This window comes from Parasteatoda tepidariorum, chromosome X2 (assembly GCF_043381705.1).
Source record: "Parasteatoda tepidariorum isolate YZ-2023 chromosome X2, CAS_Ptep_4.0, whole genome shotgun sequence".
NCBI classification, from domain to species: domain Eukaryota; kingdom Metazoa; phylum Arthropoda; class Arachnida; order Araneae; family Theridiidae; genus Parasteatoda; species Parasteatoda tepidariorum.
Window position 1 is genome coordinate 21,993,189 of NC_092215.1, and position 23,916 is coordinate 22,017,104.

General features: G+C 25.8%; 2 protein-coding genes across 5 annotated transcripts in view; both read right to left on the reverse strand.

Moving 5' to 3' along the window:
• Positions 1–5,855, reverse strand: part of LOC107449679 (inactive pancreatic lipase-related protein 1) — a 125,037-nt gene extending 119,182 nt beyond the window's left edge. Inside the window, exon 1 of the mRNA XM_043041833.2 lies at positions 5,566–5,855. Coding sequence (XP_042897767.1) covers positions 5,566–5,662 — 97 coding nt within the window. The 5' untranslated portion in view covers positions 5,663–5,855. The remainder of the gene's footprint in view (positions 1–5,565) is intronic.
• A 5,221-nt stretch (positions 5,856–11,076) lies between these two features.
• LOC107449681 (nischarin) overlaps positions 11,077–23,916 on the reverse strand; it is a 34,016-nt gene continuing 21,176 nt past the window's right edge. For 2 of the 4 annotated variants that reach the window (XM_016065287.4, XM_043041834.2), the window contains 6 exons: positions 22,010–22,205; positions 20,591–20,778; positions 20,342–20,461; positions 19,182–19,251; positions 14,510–14,640; positions 11,077–12,391 (listed from right to left, as the gene is read on the reverse strand). In XM_016065287.4, the coding sequence (XP_015920773.1) occupies positions 11,210–12,391; positions 14,510–14,640; positions 19,182–19,251; positions 20,342–20,461; positions 20,591–20,778; positions 22,010–22,205 (1,887 nt within the window). In that variant the 3' untranslated portion in view covers positions 11,077–11,209. The remainder of the gene's footprint in view (positions 12,392–14,509; positions 14,641–19,181; positions 19,252–20,341; positions 20,462–20,590; positions 20,779–22,009; positions 22,206–23,916) is intronic. The other 2 variants (XM_016065288.3, XM_016065289.3) reach the window with 2 other exon arrangements.

Below are 23,916 nucleotides of genomic sequence, written 5' to 3' on the forward strand. Positions count from 1 at the left end.
TATATATATTGCGCATTTTTTAGCTATGACAAAATAAAAAAATTCACATACGAATCATTGTTCTTTATGTTTATCTTTAAGACTTGATTTTATTCTTTCACTAAGTGTTTGAAACATTGTTTATTTAAAATAGCATTTAAATATTTTCAAAACTGAAATAATTATCGACATTAGAAAAGTAAATTTTATAACTATGCTCTTGTAATTCTATCTGATTTAAGTTCTTCTAGTTTCCCAAAATAACTTTTCTTATTAGACTCGAGTCAATGAGAAAAGTTCCACTCAAAAAATAATTTTAGGATAGATCAAGTTATAATTTTATCAACTGAACAAATATTTTTAAGAATTGTAAAATTCTGATTTACTTAACCTTAACAAATATTTGCCTTCTTTACGAAAGTAATTCTTAAATTTCATTTTCTTTTAGTAAGGTTTGTCAAACTGTGAATTAAATTCATTTTTATTAACCTCGTAATTAGAAGTAATGAAAATTTACTCAATCCATGAAATAGAACACTAAATTTCTTTTAACTTAAAAGGAAAGTATTAATGTTTATCTTCAAGATAAAAATGCGGAGCATAAAAAATATCATTCCTAATACCATGAAGATTTAGCTCATATTCTACAATTTAATTTAATAGATACTTAGTACATAATTTATTTATTAAAAAGTATACTAAATTTATATGTTACAATGTAACAGATACATACAGCAGATATGCCAACTTGCTCCTAGGATAAATACTTTCGAGTGGTAGTCTTACTATGTATGATTCTTGAGTTAGTAAATTTGATCAATAGGGTTTTTGCATACTATTACTTCTAAGTAATTCAAAGCCTTATGTGATACGCCCCTTTATTACAGTTATACCTGTACCACCGACTGCTAACTCCAATAATTTCAACTCATCAATTAAATGATATCAAGATGGATGGAATAATGGTCGCTGGAATAATGGAATAATGGTCGCTGCGTGACCCAGGTGCCCAGATCCAAATACATACTAGAACTAGAACAGTTACGCGTGCTGAGCCCGTTAAAAAGTTGGCAAAATTAACCGAAAATCTGAAAATTTTAGTTTACGGTTTAGTTAAACGGTTTTTTCTCTCCATTTAAACTACCTAATTTTTATGCTAATTTCCAAAACTTAAAACAGATCAGTTGAATAGTTATCGATAAATAACAAGTTTTTAAGTTTTAGTACGTAAAGTAAGCTTTTTGTTTAAAAAATTAATAGGCTATTTAAAATTGTTATTTCTCTTGATTTAATTGAGTTAGGATTTTGACAAAAGATGTCAAATTTTTCCACTTTTGTTAAACTATATAATAAATAATTAGCAAAAAAAATTTTTAAATTCGCTTGAATTTTGTTTGTATAAATGTTTTAATAGAGCAGTTACAAAACAACAACCATTGAAGAATCAAAACTGGAATGAAACACGTGAAGTACTTGTTAGATAGCATTCGGAAAAACAAAACTATGCGTTTCGAGAAAAACAAGCTTCCTATCATTATTAATTGCTTAATCAACTTCGCATTCATTATCTTTATTACCTATTCCATCATCAGCTAATTTTAAAATCCTGATAAAGGAAAGCTCGTTCTTCCCGAAATGCGTGATTTTTATTTTTCGTGTGGGTAAATCTCAACGATACAAAAAAGAACATTTATTTGCCTGATTTATCAACTTAATTAGCAGCTTTTTAAATATTTAGCATATTTTAACAGCCTTCTGGAACCAAGGCGATTGAATCTTAATAAAAGCACACGTAGTGAATTTGTCAAGATTTATTCAGGTATTTTTGAAAATTAGTATTGTGTCATATTATCAAAGTTATATGTGAGATATCACTAAAGTATGTAGGTAATTTAACATTAGAAAGCAAAAATTCGTTTTTTTTTCTTCAATTCATGAAAAGAAAATTTTTTAATTGATTTATTGTTTCACTTTTCGATTTTGTTATATCTCTTAGAGGCGTTTCATGAATTCTCTCTTGAGTTACAAAATGATTCTTTCTTGTTGGTACCAGTGGAAGCTCAACTACCAGTAATTAAGAGATGAAAACCATTTCCTTTACCTCTTTCCCTAATTATTTTAAATTTTTTAATTCTTTTTATTTTTAATTTTTTTATTTTTGAAAAATGCTAAATGTACCAGATATTTTCTACATACATTTAATTGGAAAAACTAAGGGACGTTTTCATGCATTTTTATAACTAATGTGTTAATTATTTCATTCAGGAAACTAGTAATGATTACTTTTATTTAAATCAATCTTTTAGAATAAAAATGGGCATAAAGTGCTCGAATCAACATCCATTCTTTGAAATTATAATTCAATTTATACTTAGATTTTTCAACGGAGAAAAGAAATTTTAATGGATGTAATGAATTTTAATTAATCTTATGATTCCGAATCCATTTATCTCGCTCGAAAAGATTCTATGGAATGATAAGTAAGCATAATTTCATTATTTCCTTTTCTTATCAACGTATTACTCATTTTTAATTAAGAAATCAGAAAGAAAATTCTAAAAGGATTTTATTTTTGTGAATAATTTTAAAGCTAATACATTTTTCATACCTTAAAGACATTTTGAAAGATAATGAATACAAAAGTTTCAAGAAATTAAAAGTACTTTTAACTTTCTAAAATCTTATTAAAAATTATTTTTATTCATTATTTTAAAAAAAAAATAATTGAAGACGTCTAAAGGGTTACTACCATTAGTTCAAATTTAAAAAATAAGTTTTTGGATCTGTAGGTATGTTAACATAATATTATGGGGTATGTTAGCATTTGATCTGTCATTAAAATTCTATAGATTAGAGTAAATCATATTTACAAATTATCACGAAAGCGAGAAAAATTGATGAATTCAAAAATTTATAAAAATAAAAATCAGCAAGAATTTATTGTTATAAAATATTCAAAAAAAAATTATATATGTCTTAAAAAATCTAAATTTTTAACAAAAAATTAAATTTTATAAAAATATTTTTCCATGAATTATTCCTTCTATTTCATACAACTACTGCGAATTGTTTTTTTTTTTTTATGTTATTCTAATGTTTAATTAAAAAAAATAACAGTGATAGGTATAAATTTTTCAGTCTTTTGCATATTAGTTTAAGTTATTTTATTTAGGCAAATTCAATTATCTTCCTATGCTGAAAACTTGAAAAGATTACTCCAAATAAATGTGTTTCCTATCTGAAATATTTCTTTAAGAACACTAGACATTAAAAAATTAATTTAAAATTATTTCTTTTAAATTTGAAAAAAAAAACAAGTTGAAACAAATTATTATTTTTAAAGTCATTATTATTTTAAAATACTTTTTCATATCTATTAATCCAGAACTTAGGATTGGTTGATTATACATCAAAACTTAGTTTTATTTTTTCCAATTTCTTTCTCCCTCACTCTTATCATTTGTTGATTTTTAAAAAGAAACTGTATGTTATTTATAAAGCTGAAAGGGAATCAAAACTCGAATTCATATACACATCATCATGATAAAATTCCATTATCCCACAATTTAGAGCAATAAATGCAGAATTCTTAAAGCAATAATTCTTCGTGGCATTATGAAATTAAATTCACAGAATTTAAATTCTGAAATTCAAATTTCTAGCATTCAGTTATAGATAGATATACGTGCTTAAAAATAAGCGATTTGGAGTAAAATTTAAGAAATAATCAAGCCAACATTACGTAAAAAAAAAACGGTTTAAAAATAAATATGGTAAAAATAAAACGCACCAAACTCGTCAGTATAATTGAAGGGTTTGGAACATTATAGAGGTTAGCCATACTTTTCCCGAAATTTATATTTTTACATAAAACTATTTCTTAATATAGTTTTCAGGTAGATACATTCATAGTTTCTGGAATTTCGAAAAAGTAATGGCACAATACACGTAAACATCTTATTGTATACATAAAAAGTATATAGTAGTTTTTATCAAAAACGCTTCTGAAATCTTTTTTTGCTCAATTTTAAAATATGGCTTATAAAATGTGGCCCAATTAATTGAGTATGAAAAATAAATTTTTATCAAATAATAAATTTTGTACTGAAAAGCATTCTATTATATATATGGGTCATTCTCACGAAAACTGTCATTTTTCAGTTCATAAAATCCCAAAAAAGTAAAGTGAATAAAAAGCTCTGAAACTTTCTATATTAATAGAAATATGTAATGGCATTATAAAGAAAGTATATATCCTATAAATTATACTTAATATTTAAATTAATTAATTTTTTAAATAATTAATTTATAATTATTAATTTATAATAATTAATAATTAATTAATTAATTTAATAAATAAATTAATTAGTTTAATAAATCAATTTATTAATTTATTTTTCAAATTAATTAATAAGTAAATTAATTATTTTCACTATTTAAAAAGTGAGGGACTGACACTAATAGTGAGGGAATGATATTTTATTTTAATACANATAGATAGATATAGATATATAGAAAGAGAGAGATATATAGATAGATAGATAGAAAAAAATTAGCACAACTGCCCTTTGTCAGTCAGAAGGGTCACAGAAGTTAAGGCTCCCCAATTTCGAGACCAACGGCATGATTGTAGCAATGTGGTCAGCACGGCGCACAGGCCACCTTTACTTCCCAGAAAACTGGATGTGTGTGTGTATATATATATTTAGTTTTGGAATCAAATGTAAGTCTAATTATGCGTAGTATAATTATGTATAGTCTAGTTATTCATAGTATCTTTCGTATTTATTTAAGTTATGCTTTTCGGAGAATATTATCTAATATGACTAATGACAAATAATGGAAAAAACTAAATAAATAAAAAGTAATAAAATAAATAAATAAATAAAAATTTAGTTTAACATCCCTTTAGCATGTAAAACGTGTGTGTGTGAAATCTTATTATTTATATTTTAAAATAAAAACATTTTGGGCCCAAATAAAAATTGGTGAACTACCGAACAAACGTCTTAACCTTTTGACGCAGATGGATTGCCGGTGCCCGTTTTATACATTTTTTTTCTGCCGCTCTTATTACAAGCAAAAAATATATTTTGGTATTTTTTAATTATAAAAATAGTCTCATAGCAACAAAATAAATATGTTAAATTATCGGCATTATATTTGTACTAAAGTACAAAATCCAAAAGAAGTAGTTTAAAAAAATTGTTATTCATGTTCAAAAATTTATCAATAATTAGTTTTGTAAATAAAAGAATTTTCTCCAATGAATTTTTTGGAAGTGAGCTGTGTTTGTAAGATTTTACCTTTAACGCGGAAAAAGAAAACCGGTGTTTCATTCTGTATTTCATAACCATAAATTATTAAAATGCTAATTATATCGTTTTTAACTTATTTTGACCTAAGTTAATTTAAAATAATGCAAAAAGTATGAAAAATATGTTTAATAAAAATCCTGCGTCAAAGGGTTAAAAAATATTTAGTTGATAACTAAAATTCCATAAATACCATTTCCCAATTGACACTAAATAAATAATTAGACCTAAATTATATAAGAGGATTAAATATCGATGTAAACAAACTTACCGGCATCAATTTGTTGACCAGTCGTAACCTCCCTCTCCCTTTCTACCTGTTGGGCACAAGTAGAAAATATGAGGATAAAAATCACTAGTAAGATCATCTCTGATTCCTAGGGTTGGACTGAGGAAGCGGAATATGTGTTTGAAGAATCTGGATGCCAAGGCCGGAGGTCAGTGTGACGACGAACAATGATTTCCAAGAGAAGGACACTTTTCCTTTCAACATCTCCTCACAGCATCTCAACCGTGACCCACCCTCTCTTACCCAATATTCAAAAAGTCTAACTAACCAACAATCTTTGCATTGAAACATTTTTTCCCTGCTGTTACGGTAAACAAAGGCGTTGCCTGTCGGGGTATAAATTTTTTATCACCAAACTTAATGAGAAGTATGGATTCGTGGTAATTTTCAGGGCTACTTAGTCTTCAGGGTGCCACACGGCTTGTTGGAGGTTAATAGAACAAAACAAACAGTTGTGAAATCTGAAAGATAGCTCGTCGTAGTTCTGTCACCTGAAGTTTTATGTTATGGTTAGTTGTATTCTAAAAAATTTCTATGAAAAGAATGAAAGAAGCTGAGTTTCTGCTGATATTAATTTGTAAAGCTTTACAAAAGCGTCAAGTTTTATCTCTGATCATATCTTAAATAGATTTTAATTAAAACAAAGATGGTGAAATGCATACAATATCTAAATAAAAATCCTTCAGTAATAAAATAAAATTCCTTTGGAGTAGTTGTTTTTCAGAGGATATTACTAGTATAGAGTTTTATATTGTAAGGAGTTATTTGAATTTTAGTGATTCGTTGTGACAAGAGTATTCAATATTGATCGGAAAAAATATTACTTAAAACAATAATAATAAAAGAATTGATTATCTCAGATTGTTGGTTTAGTTAAACTTTATTTGATAAACTATATCATGAACTTATAAGCTAAGATGCCCGCACTTTTTATTCAAAGTAAATCTAATTAAAAAATGTTCACACAATGAAAAGCTAGATTATTATAAGATTTTTCTTTGAACATAAAAATTACTAAATATAACGCATTTTATATGTTTAAAATTTCGATAGGATTTCTTACGATCCAATTGGTTAAAAATATTGCCACGCATTATTAAATTTTATAGTGTCTGGCTAATTTAACATCAAATAGAATTTTCATACCCTCTTCTCCATTTTACTATTTTCAATTCTAAAAAAAAAATGAAAAAAAAAACTTTTTTATTGTTAGCAAACCAATTAGTCAAAAACTATGTGCAAAACTAAAATTTGAAATAGTTGAATAGAAACTTTGTGTATTAAAATTACAATCATGAAAAGTTGAGATCAATTTTAAGTTAGCATAATTTTATGATAAGAAAAAATTTTGAACCCACATTTTTTGAGAGAAAAATAAAATCTTTAAAATATACTACATATTTATTACTATTTTCGGTTTCATATAAAATATACTCCAAAATAATTTAATTTCCTTAGAGAGCAGCTTTTGCTTATCTAGTACAGTGCTTAAAATAAAAAAAGGAGCACTTCTTAAAAAGTGAGCAATAATTAATTAAATTACTCAACAAATTTTGAAGTCGACCAATACTTATGTTATTTGCACTAATTAAAATTAAACCGAACTACCATTCTAATTGAAACAAAATCTAATTAAGACTATAATAACACTTTTTATTGAATTTTAGAACATCAGATATGTTGAACAATAAATTTGTTAGATTATCTAATAGTTTTGTTACATGATCTGATCTAATCGCAACTTCATGAATAAAAAATAAAATTTTTTTGCAAAAATATATCGTAAAAACATAAAAAATACTTAAAATATTTGTAAAATTATTTTAATCGTTTATAATTGTAAAATCGTTTAGCTGAAATATAATTCTTTTTTTTTCTTTTTTTTTAAATATTTAAAACTATAATAGCTATTTTTTTATTGAATTTTAGTACATCAAATTATTTTAAACAATAAATTTGAGATATAATCTATTACCGTAGCAATCGTTTCGTGATCTAAACTAATCGCAACTTCATGAGCAAAATAAAAAAATTCTTGCAAAAATCATTCAAAAATGCATTTAAAAAAAAACACTTAAAAATATTTGTAAAACAATTTTAATCGTTTACATTTTTAAAACTATTTAACTGAAATACTATTCTATTTTTTTAAAAAAATATTTTAAACTCTAACTTTTAATTGAACTTTAGGATATCAGACTATTTCAAACAATAAATTTGTGCGATAATGTATTAGCAGTGCGGTCGTTACGAGATCTGAACTAACCGTGACCTCATGAATATAAAATAACATTTTCTAGCAAAAGTTATTTCGTAAAAAAGTAAGAAAATACTTTACAATATTTGTAAAACCGCTTTAATGTAGAATAAATGAGTATAAAATATTTAAAAAAATTTCACTTAAAAAAATATTGTGTTTATTCTTTTGAAGGAAGTTAGGAAATTTTAAAAGCTAGATAATATGCAATGCCTATTATGGCATCACAATCCTTACATTAGAACATGCATTAAAAACGTAGATTTTTTTTTTTCAAAAAATCTTAAAAGCGTAAAATATAACTTATCTGCCATTTGTTAAGAATATTATCGCTTAATCATCCAATTGAAAGCTAAACTCAACTTTTCCTTATCATTATTTTTTTTAATGTTATTTTACTGGACCACCTACACCAAAGCAATTTTTTATTTTTCCGTCTTTTCAGAACGCGATGATAATAGATTATTTTTAGAATCCCAGTCAACAAAAATAAGCAAATTAGGGGTCTGGCGCTGTTTCAATATCTAAATAATTAAGAATACAAAAAAAAAAAAAAAGGTTAGCAAATCATTATCAAACCACTGTCAAATCTTTATCGACTTAGTAACTAATTTTGATGATTTTAATATCTTCTTCACTGTGATTAACCTTGATAATTATTTGATTAGAATTTGATATTTTTGGTTTTCTCTATAAAATATTATGAAGTGACTAGTAATGTACATAATATTTTATAAGAATATTTAAAGCATGTTAATCAGCTTGCTTTTTAACTTTTAATAAAAAATATCTAAGCAATAGCTAATGCATGTTTAAGACATTATTTTCAAAAATAGAGGAGAAGAAGTATTAATCTTTTACCAAGAATAATAAATGAACTTAGGTTTTTCAACTCAGAACCCACCCTAAAGTGCGGGTCCCCAAAAGAGGAAAAAAGTTCTGAGGAGTTATTAGTACAACATATCTCGTGTCATTCTCATTCATATTATTGATTTTCAATAGAAAACAGAACCTTTTTCTAAACTTTCTTTCCTATATCTTTCCTATCTGAAAATTATTAGGATCATTAGAGCACCTGAATTTTTTAATAACATCTGACAATTGCATGTCTTTCTAAACGTCTAGTTGATTTTCTATGTATTGTTATATTAACTTCAATTATTTTCTATTACTATTTTTGATAATAATTATGTATAACACTACTTTTAAAATATTTGAATACCTATATTTTAAGAAAGCATATTTTATATCGATATTATAAATTATTTGGGAAATGCATTTCATTTTTATGGTAAAATTTTGAAATTAATGGAGAACTAGTCAACTTCTAATTTTGTGACGTAGCGAAGTTAACTGTTAACCGTGCTTAAAGCCAAAACTTAAATATTTTCCTCATAAAAGCCTCCTTCTTGCTCTAAATATAAACAAATACCGGTTCTGAAGAGTGAGAAGTTTTTTTTTTCTCAGATATACAAAAAGCAGAGCTTGTTACATAATAAAATCAATTGAACCTCTTTCCTAGTTTTAGAGATCTATATTTGCCTCAATATTAGGCAAATATAGACATTTCAAACCAAACCGAACAGTTAAGAGGCTTCACTCTATTCTAGTTGTGTTTTGCTTTTATTTTTTAAATACTTATTTGCTTTTATTGCCTGACATACACTTAGAGTTTTTCATAGTTAATTTATTTAATTAGATATGTTGTTATTGTTGCTGTTGTTAATTTACGTCGCACTAGAGCTGCCCAATGGGCTATTGGCGACGGTCTGGGAAACATCCCGGAGGATGATCCGAAGACAGGCCATCACAATTTCGATCCTCTGCAGAGGGGATGGCACCCCCGCTTTGGTAGCCCGACGACCTGCGCGCGAAGTCGAGCACTTTACCGTAGAACAGTTTAACGAGGACCAATACCGCACACCCTCTGACCCTACGCAGACTGATCCAAGTGGTCACCCACACGCACACTGACCGTAGCCAGTGATGCTTGACTTCGGTGATCTGCTGTAATTAGATATGAAATGCATATTAAACACACTTATAACAGAGTATTATATAATCACTACCCTTATATCTTAAAATCCTTTTCAAAAATGAAATCAAAAAAATATACACAATTGGTGTCCCAAACTAATGTACAAATAAGAGCAAATGACAAAAACGCTATCCTGTTAATCGAATAAAAATAATTATGCTCCGAATTATTACATATAGTAAAAAGTTAAATAATTAGATCCAAATTAGTTTTCAAATATTATTTTTGTCAAGACAATTAAACAATATTTTTAGTAACTAGAGCATTGTTTTTGCTCCTCTATTCTGAAATAAAAATAATCGACATCTACTTGTAAAAGATAAATTAATGCAGTAAATAAAATTATAGCTAAGACAAAATCATTTTATGCACACTTAGCTGACGATTCCCTTTTATTCATCTCTAGAGTACTGTGAAATGCATACTTTTTCTATTTTTTAAGTTACAAATTTAATTTAAAATAATTTTGACCACCACTCTATAAAAATAAATAAAAAAATATCTATATCACTGATAATCATAAGATGAGATGTGCGAACTTTAAGAAAACAAAAAAATTATTTCTACTTAAAATTGTAATTGAAACTGCAATAGCCATCTCACTACAACTTAGCTAAATCTTTTTTGGAACAAATTTCAGAATTCAATAAGATACCTGGCCTAAGATAAAGTAAAACACCATACATAGTTTCAGATCTTAAGGATACTTTAAAATGTTAAGTGGCCTAACTGGATTAAATATCTTATGAACCATAAAAGATTTGAATAATTGCTATAGTGTTGAATTTTTTCATTAATTAGTCATAAGAGTTGTAGTGGAATTTCCAAAAAATTAATCAATTTTGGAGATTTTTTTTATTTGGTACAGTAAGGAAATATTATGTACCCGACGAAAATTAAGAATTTTTGATTTTTCAGCCAAAAAATGTCGCTTATCTTTCATTCAAAAATAACTAATGAAATTGGCAACAGCGAAACATTATTAAACCTCTAAAACAAGCAAATTCCAGACAAAATGTCTCAATGTAGACAATTTTCGAAATACAACAAAAATTTTATTTTTTTAACTAATATTTGAGATGTCCATATTTTTTAATGTGGATAACTCTAGAATTTTCCCAAATAGAAAAATATTTGGAAATGTTTCTCAATCAAACAATATTTTTTAACTAATACCATGAGAAAAACTGATACTAGGTTGAAGATGTAACTATGTTTTATTGTTAAAAAGGTAAAAATATTTGAAAACATAAAAAATTAAATGATAGAATAAATTTATTGCATCACATAACAATTCAACAGTATATATACATGTATAACATTCATAAACATTATCTTTGGTTACGAACACATAAAAAGGTGTCTAAGAACTGATTTCTCTGTTTCAGACTGAAAAAATTTAAATACAGTGAAGAATTTGAATCAAATTCAATAATTAACCAAGATCCACATTTATAAAGTATATCTAAATTATCTTCTACATAAAATATATTACTTTTTACAGTTTGGTTATTTGACTGAGATAGATTATTACTGTTATCTGATTCCTCTGGAAAATCTTTTAAGTGGATTTGTTTTACATTAGAATGAACATTAACAAGTGAACACACTTGAAACTGAGGCTGAGAAATGCTATCACTTGTTTCTTGCATCATTGATGACAGAATATGAAGCCTCTCTTCAACCAATATAACATGAGATGGAGTAACGAACACATAATGGAGAATACCATGTTGGCATTTATGTAACACTTTAGACACACAAACACGTTGACCAAACAAAATTTGCTTTTGCACAGAAACATCTGTGAGAGAGAAATTTGAACTCATGATTTCTAGCTCCAGCATTTTCTTTGCAAAAGGGTTCAATTTGTACACTGGCATGATATTATATAAATTATGACATTCTGAAACAAATGCATCTGTTGTATCAATATCCATCATTAACACTATAATATTTTCATGATTATTATGATTGGATTTAACTTTAATTTCAGTGTAAGCGTCACAGGGACCAACACTAAGCGAAACTATATCTGCAGGTAAGATAGATCTAATAAATAAAAATTCTGGAGTTAAATTATGATTATTTTCAAGGGAAGAAGAGTTCTTTGAAATTTTTTTCAACTCTAAAAATACTATTTCATCGTGTCTCATTAATATACATATAGGAATTTCAGAAACTAAGTCTTTGAGATTAAGCAAAACCACCCACAATAATTTAGAAGTTTTTATAAGTGTAGAACAATCCCTGTTTGAGTGATTGAAAACACTATCGGATGTGTCAGGAAATTGTTGACCCACCAACTGCTGTTCAATTTGAAAAACAGAAGCATCCAAACTTAAAAGCCAGTCAGGATAAGAAATTTCCATACTTGATGTAAATCTTTCCACAGTTTGAGATGTTGCAACATTTGGGGATTTATTTCCAACAAACATGCTACCATATTGTAATGAATCATCACTATGAGAGAAAGAGGCATCGAATTTGTTCAATGTCACCTCAGCATTAACCTACAATGAAGAAAAGAGCATAAATATAAAGAAAAAGAGCATTATATATATACTCTCACAACATGCATACATATTTCCACTTAACCATAAAAATTAAATTATTGAAATTTTAACACAATTACATTAATGTAATTTGAAGCAAAATTTTTTTAAGAGATTTTTAGAGAGAGTCATAAACTATTAGTTAGCCATTATATAATATTATTCAAAAAATTGCAAGGTGCATAAAGATTGTATCCTAAATACATCTTCGCAATAAAAATGGTACATTTTAGCAAAAACCTGATATAACAAGATATGAAAAATGCAAAATTCAAGTTCATTTACACTGTGAATCAAATTCTAAATAGGAATTAGAAAGAAAAATTAGTGCAAATTTGATCTTACCTAGTTTGGATTGAGTTATTGATTTTATACATGTGAAGGCTCTAATAGATTAAAACTCAAATAAAAATATGCATGATATATCTTTAAAATCATATCATTATTACCTTAATATAGCTTTAATTCATGCATCATTTATATTTAAAATCATAATTGATCTTTCTGAAAATATACCATATTATTTAAATTATAAGTTAATTTTTTTAACATCACAAAAAAAGACAAAAAAGATTTAGTTACAAAGAGATATACAAAATAAAATAAAACAAATTAGATACCATTCAAGTGCAAATGGTCATCATCAAATATGAGGAGAAAAATATAAGTTACTATTATAACTATTTTCTAACACAAAAATTATTAGTTTCCATACATTCCATATAAATGCTCAAAATAATGATTAAACAAAATAATGTTTAAACAAAACAATTATTAAACAAAATAATGTTTAAACAAAATAATGATTAAACAAAATAATGATTAAACAAAATAATGATCATAATAAATAATACAAAATAATGATTTTAGAAAATATTTATGTGAAAGCTGGTTTCATTAGAAAACCAAAATCTAAATAAAACTATCTGGGATTAAAAAAAATGTTTAAAACTCCCTTTTTTTTAATTCCTTTTTTAAAAAATAGACAACTCTGAAAGATAACTCTGTCCACAGATCTTTTCAACAATTAAAATTTTAAAAAAATAAAATTAGACTTAATTATATAGATGAAAGACTTGGTATATGACAACATTATAATGGCATAATATTCTAAGTTAATGTTATTGCAAATAGAAAAAAAAATTGAAGTTGTTGAGCATATTGTATTTTGTCATTGCATGAATTAATTTCTATTTAAATAAATCACATAAATGTCTAAAAATACACATTAAGCAAACACTTTCATAATATTATTTAAAACAGTAGTCATCTTTTCTACAACATTTCAACATAATGGTCAACAGCTCAAATTGAATGGCATTTAACAAATATGGATTTTTTTTTTTTTTTTACATATTTTTTAATAATTAAAATTTTTAAAATTTTAATTTTTGTGCATGAGCTAATCATTCTATATTAACTATTTTTCACTGTGATTTTTTTTAAATAAATAGTTGTGTTTAAGAAATGTCATTATCTTAAATTCAAAAATGTATATCGTTCTAATTGTAATTAGTTTTGTGAATGTTTTACAAGCACAAATAAAATTAACAAGTTTCTAAACAAGATCTTCATAGAATCTCCTCCTGTGTGCATTAATATAAAAAGCATGCAAAAAAATTCAGATAGAAAAGAATAGATTTTCTATTTAACATTGAGTGAAATAATAAAATAAAACCTTTAAGCCTTGAACAAAAGTGCAGAGTCTTGTTTCTATTTTATGACTATCTTTTGAATAAAAACTAAATAAACTGATTAGGTATATATATATATATATATATATATTTCATAATATACAAATTCTTATAAGATATATAACAGAAAAACAAACATTGCCAGCAAAAGATATTTAAACACAACATTATAAGGAATAGTCCCTAAAAATATTAATAGAATCTTTTATTGTTTTGGAAAACAGACAAATTCCGATAATTCAGCAGAACTGAAACTTTCCTAATGGGTACTGATGATTAACAGCACTAGGTATGAACTTGAATAATAAAACGAAATTTTTATTCTTGAGACGATCTTCAAATTAAAAATATTATGAAATATGTTTTCAGTTAATAGCAGTACCTCAGAATTGTGTATCTCATTTAACAGACGCAACCAATCACTTCCACCAATCTTCCTGAGAGTTTCAACTTGATGACGAAATTTTGATGACCGATTAACGTTGCTCATAATCTTTTTAGTTGTGTTTTCTCCTAAAACAAATCTACTCTTAGCCATTAAATACAACTGTTTTTGAGAAACAAAGTTGTAAATACACAATAACTACACAAACAGATGAAATTTTGAACTTATCTAGTTGCTTACAAGTTAGGAGGGTAATAGTTATAAGGTAAACCAAAATAAAAATATAATAAAATAAAATAAATCACTTTAGTCACAGTAACACCAATAAGGGAAGTTTTAGAGTATACTTCAGAATGGTAAACAAAAGGAGAACAAAATTATTCACAAATGTCACAGAAGAAATAAGAAATCTTTAATATTTTAAATGAGTTCTAATAATAAAAGCTTTGAGAGTTAATCCAAATAAGACGGAAAAAAAGCAATGAACAAAAATACAAAATATGAACTACTTTTAACTATCTAAGGCAAACGATAACATATAAACTATCAAACTAAAAAAGAAAGATTTTTGCATTATTTTAGTTATAAATATATTAGATATTTAGTAGTTATATCAGTTATATTTTAGTTATATACATGTGTATAAAATAAATAAAAACATATAATAGATAAGATTTTTGTCCAAATGCTAGTAAATTAATTTTTAGCAGAAAGATAAGAAAAAGTAAAATAAATTGATATCTTCCGAATCATTTTAGAGCTTTGCTGTGTTACATCTCCATCACACTTTGACAAAGCCAAAGTGACAATATAACCTAAAATATTCATGTTTGATACCTGCCTACTATTAATCTACATGGTAAACTTGGTTATCATTGCTAAAAGAAAAGAAGTATCTAACTAGATTTGTCAATTCTATTTATGATAAAAGAGCATTTAATTTTAGCACTAACATTTACTCTTTAAAAGGAAAAAAGATATGTCGTACATAAGGGTGGTAACCAGAAAAAAGTTTCTTAGAAAAATACCTAAAATTATTGCTGTCAAACCTTAAGTCGAAAAGAAAATGATTATCTTTTCTTATTTATTATTATTATTATTAATCTACACTTTGAAAGCTACATGTAAGTGAATCTTTTAGTATTAAATTGAAAAATAAATGTTCGTTTTACAGTTTGTTTTTTTCTGATTTTCAACTAACCATGAAACGTTCCAAAAAAGGGTAATTAAACAAATTTTAGCTGTAATATATTCACTAATTAGAAACATTGCAAAAGCAAATCAAAGATTTACACATTAACAATGCCTTAACATCAAGTTAACTTAATAAAAATTAGTTTTAAAGACTTAATCTTATTGTTAGGTAATAAAATATATAAAATGACTAGACAAAGCTGTTATGTTGATATTTAAAGCATCTGCTTAGAGGAAAACACAATAAACCAACCTTATACAAACACTATGATTATTATTTAACAATACTTCAAGAGCTACATAAATTTTAATTTTTTTCTTTTTTTTATTGATATTGATAACTCACTGTGAAACATTCTAAGAAATTATAATTAATTCTAAGAAAAGAATAAAGCATAAATAAGTATATACATGTAAAGAAACAAATAACTGAAAATAAAATATATTTTTTTTAATTAATTGATACTTTTATAAAAACTAAACATGTAATACACTTAATAAACACCAATCCTAAATAAACAAGAAAATTCCTTCACAAAATTTGATTAATCTGAATTAAAATTTAATAATTTAAAAATATCTGAATTAAATTTAGATTCACATTGTCTGATTCATTTCAGAATTGTATTTTAAAAAGTCAACACTATCACTTTTCATACACTGCAGTAATAATGCAACCGGAAAAGCATTAGTTTTTTGGTCTTAGGACATCCCACATCTTCACTAACTCATGCACATACTTCCGCATACGTAGCTCGGCTAACTTTGAAAGTTTTAATTCAAGAGTGATAATTTGTGGTCATCCAGTCTTCCCACTAAGAGATAATTTAATCTTTAAGGGAATTATTTATATCAACATCCAGGGATTGAAGCATTTCAGTAAACCATCTTGGAATGACAGTTAACTTTGTGGAAAATTTCTTACTGCAATTCTTTTAGGGAAACTTTCTTTGGGGATTAACTTCTGCTTTGAAACAACAAAAAAGCAAGGTTTTCTCCTAAAGTAAAACATGGCAAAACTATGGAAAAAGTAATTTTCCCATAAATCATTGTTGTTACATATACAAAACTTATCCAGCAGAAATTAACAGACCCCTTTTACTTACTGGACTGTTAGAAGAAAAATGGACGATGTGGTCAGCTTTTTGACTTAGGAAAAAAATTAATCAACAGTTTTATTTTGTATGCAATTGAATCTTAGAGGCATTTTATCCATATTAACTATGTTTTTCTCATAAATTTGTTTTTAGTTTTGTTTTTGATACGAGAAATCCCACTAATTTTCATTTCCAATTAGAGAGGTAACGAATAGAGATTTGGACAAATAGCCGAATATTCGGCCAGAAAAACCGGCCAAATAGCAATATTTTTTTAAAAACAAAATCATTAACAAATATTAATGATTTTTGATCCACATATGCATAAATTAATATAAATAGTTTCATATATTACTAAGTTTAGTCATTATTGAAAATTGGTGTGAGGTAAAGGAAAAAAACTATAACGGTAATATTTAAGATAAATAAAAAACAGCAACCGTTATTAATAAAAGCTAAAGTGATAAATTTTTAAAAAAAAGGGAAATAGAAAACAATTTCCTTTAATTTTTAAAACTTTAATGTTAAAAATAACATTTGCTATTTTGTGGGGAAAAAATTATCCATATAACTTTAAAAGAGATACACTCTATTAAAAACGCTTTAAAAAATACAGTGCTAAGTAAAAAGCACCCATAAAAACGATCATAAATAAAAGCAAAACAAAAAAAAAAAATTTGTCTTAGTTTTTGAAAGAAAATTTAAAGCTAAACATCAATTTTCCAACTACGGTATTTAAAAAAAAATTGAAGAATAACCTCTAATATAAACCCTCATAATTTCTGCGTCATAACGAAAACGTTTATAAAAACAAATGCTTTTAAAAGAGAAAAAGCTAGATATAAACCAAAACAAAAATTGTTCTTAATTTTTAAACAAAAAATCTAAACGTTAAAAATCTCAATTTAACTTTTTCACATAGTCGTATTTTTAGAAATTAGCTACCATAACAGAATAACATTCATTAGAAATGCTCTCTAAAAATTGAAAAAACTTTGCCCCTCTCTAAAAACTTAGTAAAAAAATATTCTTCCAAAAAATACTTTGCTGAATATTTGGCTGAATATTCAGCAAAAGAGCCGAATACCGAATACTGGACGAATTTTCTTTACATCCTTATTTCCAATGTGAAGGTAAGCACTGTTCAATAGCTGTGCAAGCTCTTGCCTTTAAGCCATAAAAAAATAAGCAGGGATACCCTCTCCTATCAGGCTGTCTTCGTTTGTCAGCAATTAAAAACTCTTAAATAGATTTTTGCCTAAGACCTCTCATCTCATCCATATTGAAATTTCTTAAAGCTGCTTGATTACCTTTTTCCTCAGCAGTTTTAATTACTTTAAGTTTGAATTCTGAAGTATAATTGACATATTTTTTCTGGACATTTTTAGTGATTTTATTTCATACTTCACACACAACAGCTAAACTGAAATGCAATTTGAAACAAAAGAACCGTCTGACTACTAGGGTAACAGTTAACAGATGTACAGATCTAAAGACAGAGAAATAGTCAGTCTTGATGTGACTTTCTTGATTATCTCTAGTCACATTTAAAAATATGAACAAGTTTTTCACCTGCTCTGAAAGGTGCTAGTGTGTGATTGATTACTCATCATCAAAAGAGGAATGGTTTTAAAATTTCCAAATAATTACTAACTTAACTAATCTTCCAAAATATACTTAAATATTTTCAACATAATACTAATGTTTCTTTTTGGATTTAAACCACAAGCAAGAAAATTATATATTTATCATAATCTTGTAGCAAATCTGGGCCAGCGCTAAGGATTTCAAATTATTAGCCAGTAAATTAACCAAATATCAAAACTATTCACCAATTTTCAAATGTCTTTGCCAAAAGCAAATCTTAACAATTTTTATGATTAATTTTCTGCAATAAAAAAGTATTTTGCAGTAGTTTGTTTCAGGCTTATTTTATTTGTACCCAATTCTAATCGGTTATACAGCTTATCTACCGAAAATCACTGTAATCAAATAAAAAATACTGATTTGTTTAGAAAAATTCACTTTGACCTAATTTTGATGATCAAGTTAAATATATATTTTTCTTTCCAGGGGAAAAAAATCCTTCACCAATATTTTTGCCAAAACACAATTTTTTTCACCAAATTTACAATTTTACAGCATTTTGCGTGGTGGTGAATGTGTAGTGCGGGCCCTGCAAATAAAGGCATCGATAACCTGTGAAATGGCCGAACACTATTTACTCAGATAAAATTTTAAAGAAATATGCAAAAAAATAACTTTTACAATGCTTCACAACATTAAAAGAATTAGTTTTCATAAAGTTAACATTTATATGAATTTTTGTGACATATATTTTATCAATAAAAACATAGCACTATAGTAATAAAAATCACCTGGAGAATTTTGTTCTTGATATTTTTGAATTTGTTGATGATGGTTATAAGAGTTCGAAATGCTTTCTCCCTAAAATTAAGAAATTAAATATGAAAAAACAAAAACACCTGTAGAAGACACTATGTTACACTATGATGTAAAAATATAAGTATAATAAAAAAATGAAGTATTTATTAAAGTATAATAAAGAGCAAAAATTGCTCTGAAAATAAAATATTTTTCAACCCTAACTGAAAAGTCTACTTCACTTTGAATATTAATTTTTATAATTCAAAATTAGGGGATATGGAGAAAAAAACTGTTGGCAAACATTAATTTAATTGACTGATTATTTATATAATGCTACTTTTTCCAAGTAAATTTGTAGAAAAAAATTAGATTTGAAGTGGACAATTATTATGAAAGTTTGTATGTCTGGATAAATATAAATTTGATATAACTGATTTATCAACTTTAACAAATGCATCAGGAAAAGAGCTGATATCTCATTTTTAATATTATCATGTAGCATAGGAAAATTGTCACTTAATCAATAAAATTCCTTAACACTTAGCATATTTATATTTAAAAAAAGTATAAAATCAGTCAAGCATAATAATAAAAATAAAATAGACACAGGGTGCGGAGCGAAATTATTCAACAAAAAATAAGCACCTTTTAAGCACTTTTCAAGCACTCAAAAAATATTTTTAAGCACTTTAAAAAATATCATAACTAGGCAAGGTTGGAAAGTTTTTGACAATTGATAGTTTTATCTTGTTTTAACCTACATGTCGAAAAAAAAACCCTTTTGGCTTTGTTTTTGACTATTGTCAAAAATCATGAAATTTTGAATAAGTAAAACAAATGGCGTTTTCATACGTTACGGACTGACAATACGCTGAAGTAGATTGATTGGGTTTGAATTAATTGTGAAACGTTGAATAGAACAATGTGAACTGTGTCTTTATTATAATTCGTAGCGGAAATCAACATGGTAAAGGAAAAATCTCATTTTAAACAAAGGAAAATTAAGCACTTTTTAAAAACACCCAATAAAAAAAGCACCTTTAAGGGCTTTTAAAAAATGAAATCGGAAAAAAGCACCTTTCAGCACTTTTTAAAAATGCTACGCACCCTGAGACAATTGAACTTAAAAGAGCTATCAATATTAGCATACCTGTGAAAGATTTTGATTGACCAACGAGGAAGAATTTTCTCCTCGAGCTTGTTTTAAGGCTTGCAAAATCGACACAGTATCTATCTCTTTTTCAGTAGCTTTTAAGCCATCAAGTGTTAACTGTCAAAAAAATATATAAACAGATAAAGTAATTCAATTCTAAATGTTTCATTTTAGTTTATGTTCCATCAATGATATAAAATTTATATTTTACTGTTTTTCATGTTGAATAACTTTGAAAGCACTTACTTCAGGAGCAAGAGATCCAAAAAGTAGTAAGACTTGGGGCCTATAATCTACACAAAGTGTGACAGGATTGTGTTGTAAACTCAACGTTTCAAGACAGGGTAGTTTACTAATGTGAGAGATTTCTGGTAATGATGATATCAAATTGTATTCTAAAAGAAGTTCAGATACAGAAAATAACTTGGAAAACCCTAAAAAAAAATCTTAAATTAAAAAAAGAGAATCTGTTTTGTTTGTTACATTTAAATTGCAATTATATCACGATAAAATACAATGCATACAAGGAATTATTTCATTGCGATAAAAATATTTATATCATGAAGATTGAAACACAAGAATTTTAGGTAATTTAAATATATTGAACCGTTTAACCGTGCAAAATTACTATTCCAAACAATTTAACAAAATAGGGAATAAGTGAGGAAACAAAATAAAATGATATCACTTTGTCATTGAATGAAAACTTTAAAATATTATTTATCTTAAGTTTTATTGATCAGAAACTATTTGACTCATTGTCTTCAAATTTTTGATTTCGCGATTCAAAAAAAATGCAAGTTATAGAGATTTAGATGATGAAAAAAATTAGTATACTTTAATATGATTCAAAAGTTATTGAACATTGTAAAATTAAATAATTAAAAAATAATAATTATTATAAGTTAGTTTTTGTAAGAAATTCTCTATAAATTGCGAAAAAAAAATTATTTGTTTCAATAGTTTTATTGATTTAGCAAAAAGTAAAAAATAACATTTAGAAGTTCAAATTCAAACATTTGCAATCAAACTACCCAGAATATATTTTTCAGATTGTTTTTGAGTATTAAATATTCAAATCTGTAGAAAAAAGCACTTTATTTAGAAAAAGTAAATTTTAATACCTAATTTCATAACTTAAAATATTTCCTACATTAGCTAGTTAGAATATTTTGCAACCTTTAAGGTTGCATCTTATACATGAAAAACTTTCAATTCGATATTAAGTTTTTCCGATGTTCTTTTTTTTGTGCACCATATGACCGTAAGTAGTTCTTATATAAAAAAAAATAACAAATTTCTCAATGTGCTTGATTCTCAGTTAGAAAATAGCAAAATTTCTAAATGTAATTTGATTCCTGAGTATAGAAATAAAGATATCTCATTTTATTCTAATGATTTTTCTTTTGTTTTTTATGCACACATATATTGGCAGTTGATAGGGAAAACTTGTTTTTGGACTTCCTTTTATGCAACACAATCATTACATAAAATTAATCATTTAATTTCTAACAAAATTTAATTTATAATTTGTAATAAACTGTTATGTGATTTAAGAAAATTATTTAAAAAAAATTACATTTGATTTCTTGCATATTTAGTTTAATCAGTCAATAAAGCTTAGAAAATAAAATAAAAATTATAAACACTAAAACTTAGAATTACCTTGCAAGCTCTTGATTTTGTTTGATGACAGATTTAATGAGTGAATGTTTCCCAGTCTAGTATGAAGAGAATCAACCTCTTGAATTTTGTTATGAGATAAATTCAAAACAGATAATTCAGATAATGTTTCCATGTGCTCTATAACTTGAATTTCATTGTGACTTAAATCAATGTGCTTCACAGAAGATAAAAGTTTCTACATAAAAAAAATAAAACCATAAGTATTCGGTTTCTTAAAAGTTCTACTAACTATATGCAAAAAGAAAACAAATGATAGAATACTTAAGTATATATTATACAAATCAAGGGTAAGGGAAAAAAACAAGGTTTATTTTACAAAAAAACTAAAAATCCAATTTTTTTAAAGAAGGTCTTTTTTAGGTTATTAAAACAAATGGTTAAATAGTACTTTATGATCTAAATTAAATATAAAAAACTACTATGAAGTATAATCATGAAAACTTTTTCAACTATTAATATTACTAATAAACATTATAAACCAATAAACATTAAACTTTCCTTCCATAGACATGCTAATATGATAAAAAAAGAAGAAAAACTGGAGATTTTGAATATGCTTATACATTACTTTACAATTCAACTTAAAATGTGGATAAAAATCTAATATTAAAGAGTTATATTAGTAATGAATGTAAAAAAACGTGCTCCCCTATATTATGTATTTATCATACTTAAGCATTATTTAATGTCATTAATTAGCAGTATTCAATTCACAACATTTATATCAATTTACTTAATAAAATTATCATGTCAATTTTTTCAAATAAATGAATACAAATTTTAACTTTTAACTTATGAGAGTGTTTTCTTCAGAAAACTTTTTTTATTTTTTTATTTGCAATGTCAAATATTAGATTTTGTGAGCAAATATATATATATATNCACAATTTTCCCTTTTATCAATAATTTATCTAGGAATCATATATATACACACACATATATATATATATCATCAAATAATGATGAAAGCATGAATGTTTTACTAAAGTGTGACATTTTTGCAACAAATATTTTTAATAGATGCTAGAATTATTTAACTCAAATCTCAATAACTGATTAGTGTTACTGACTATTCTGTAACTGATTATCTTCCAGGTTTTTCTAAAAAATTGCAATTTTTCCTGACTATTCTCTGCTTTTTCGGGTCAAAATAAAACTTCTTGACAATTCCAGGTTTTTCTGTTCTCCCTGAACCGTGGGATTCCTTTGTAAAGATGAAAAGGACTAAAAATGTCACTTGACCGGCATACATATATACATATGAAATAGTGAAGTAAAGGTAAGTAAAAAATTGTTTATTTTAGCACAATTAAGTTTAAAGCATAACAATGCATATAAATTATGCAACATTAAAAAAAACATGCATTGAAAATATTTCATATGATTTTTAAAATTTTTCAATACTTAAGAATTATGCTCTTTCATCTGAGCATTGTATTTTGAAAGCATTGCAATGCATGTTCCCATTGCAATTGTTAAGAATAAAAACATACGTATACATACAATAAAAAAAAATTTATCAGGATAACAGAAAAAATTTTAAAAATAACCTGAAAAACATGACATTATCTAGATTATTATTATCCGGGATCAATTTTTCTTTTGATTTTAAAAAAAAAAACCTTTTCATGAAAATAATTGCACATTTTTAAAATTGGGAAAAGCACCTTATTCCTATTATTATTGAAAAAGATAGATACTTTTGATCTTAACTTGTTCTATAAGTGCATTTGTTAAATAATTTTAAAAACTATCAGTGCACGAAGTTTGTGATGGTCTGTTTAATTTTTAGAATGTTTAGAGACAACATATTTTATCTTTACATTTGCACACATTATTTCAAACATATTATCACAAAAGAGTAATAATACTTAAACATTTAAAAG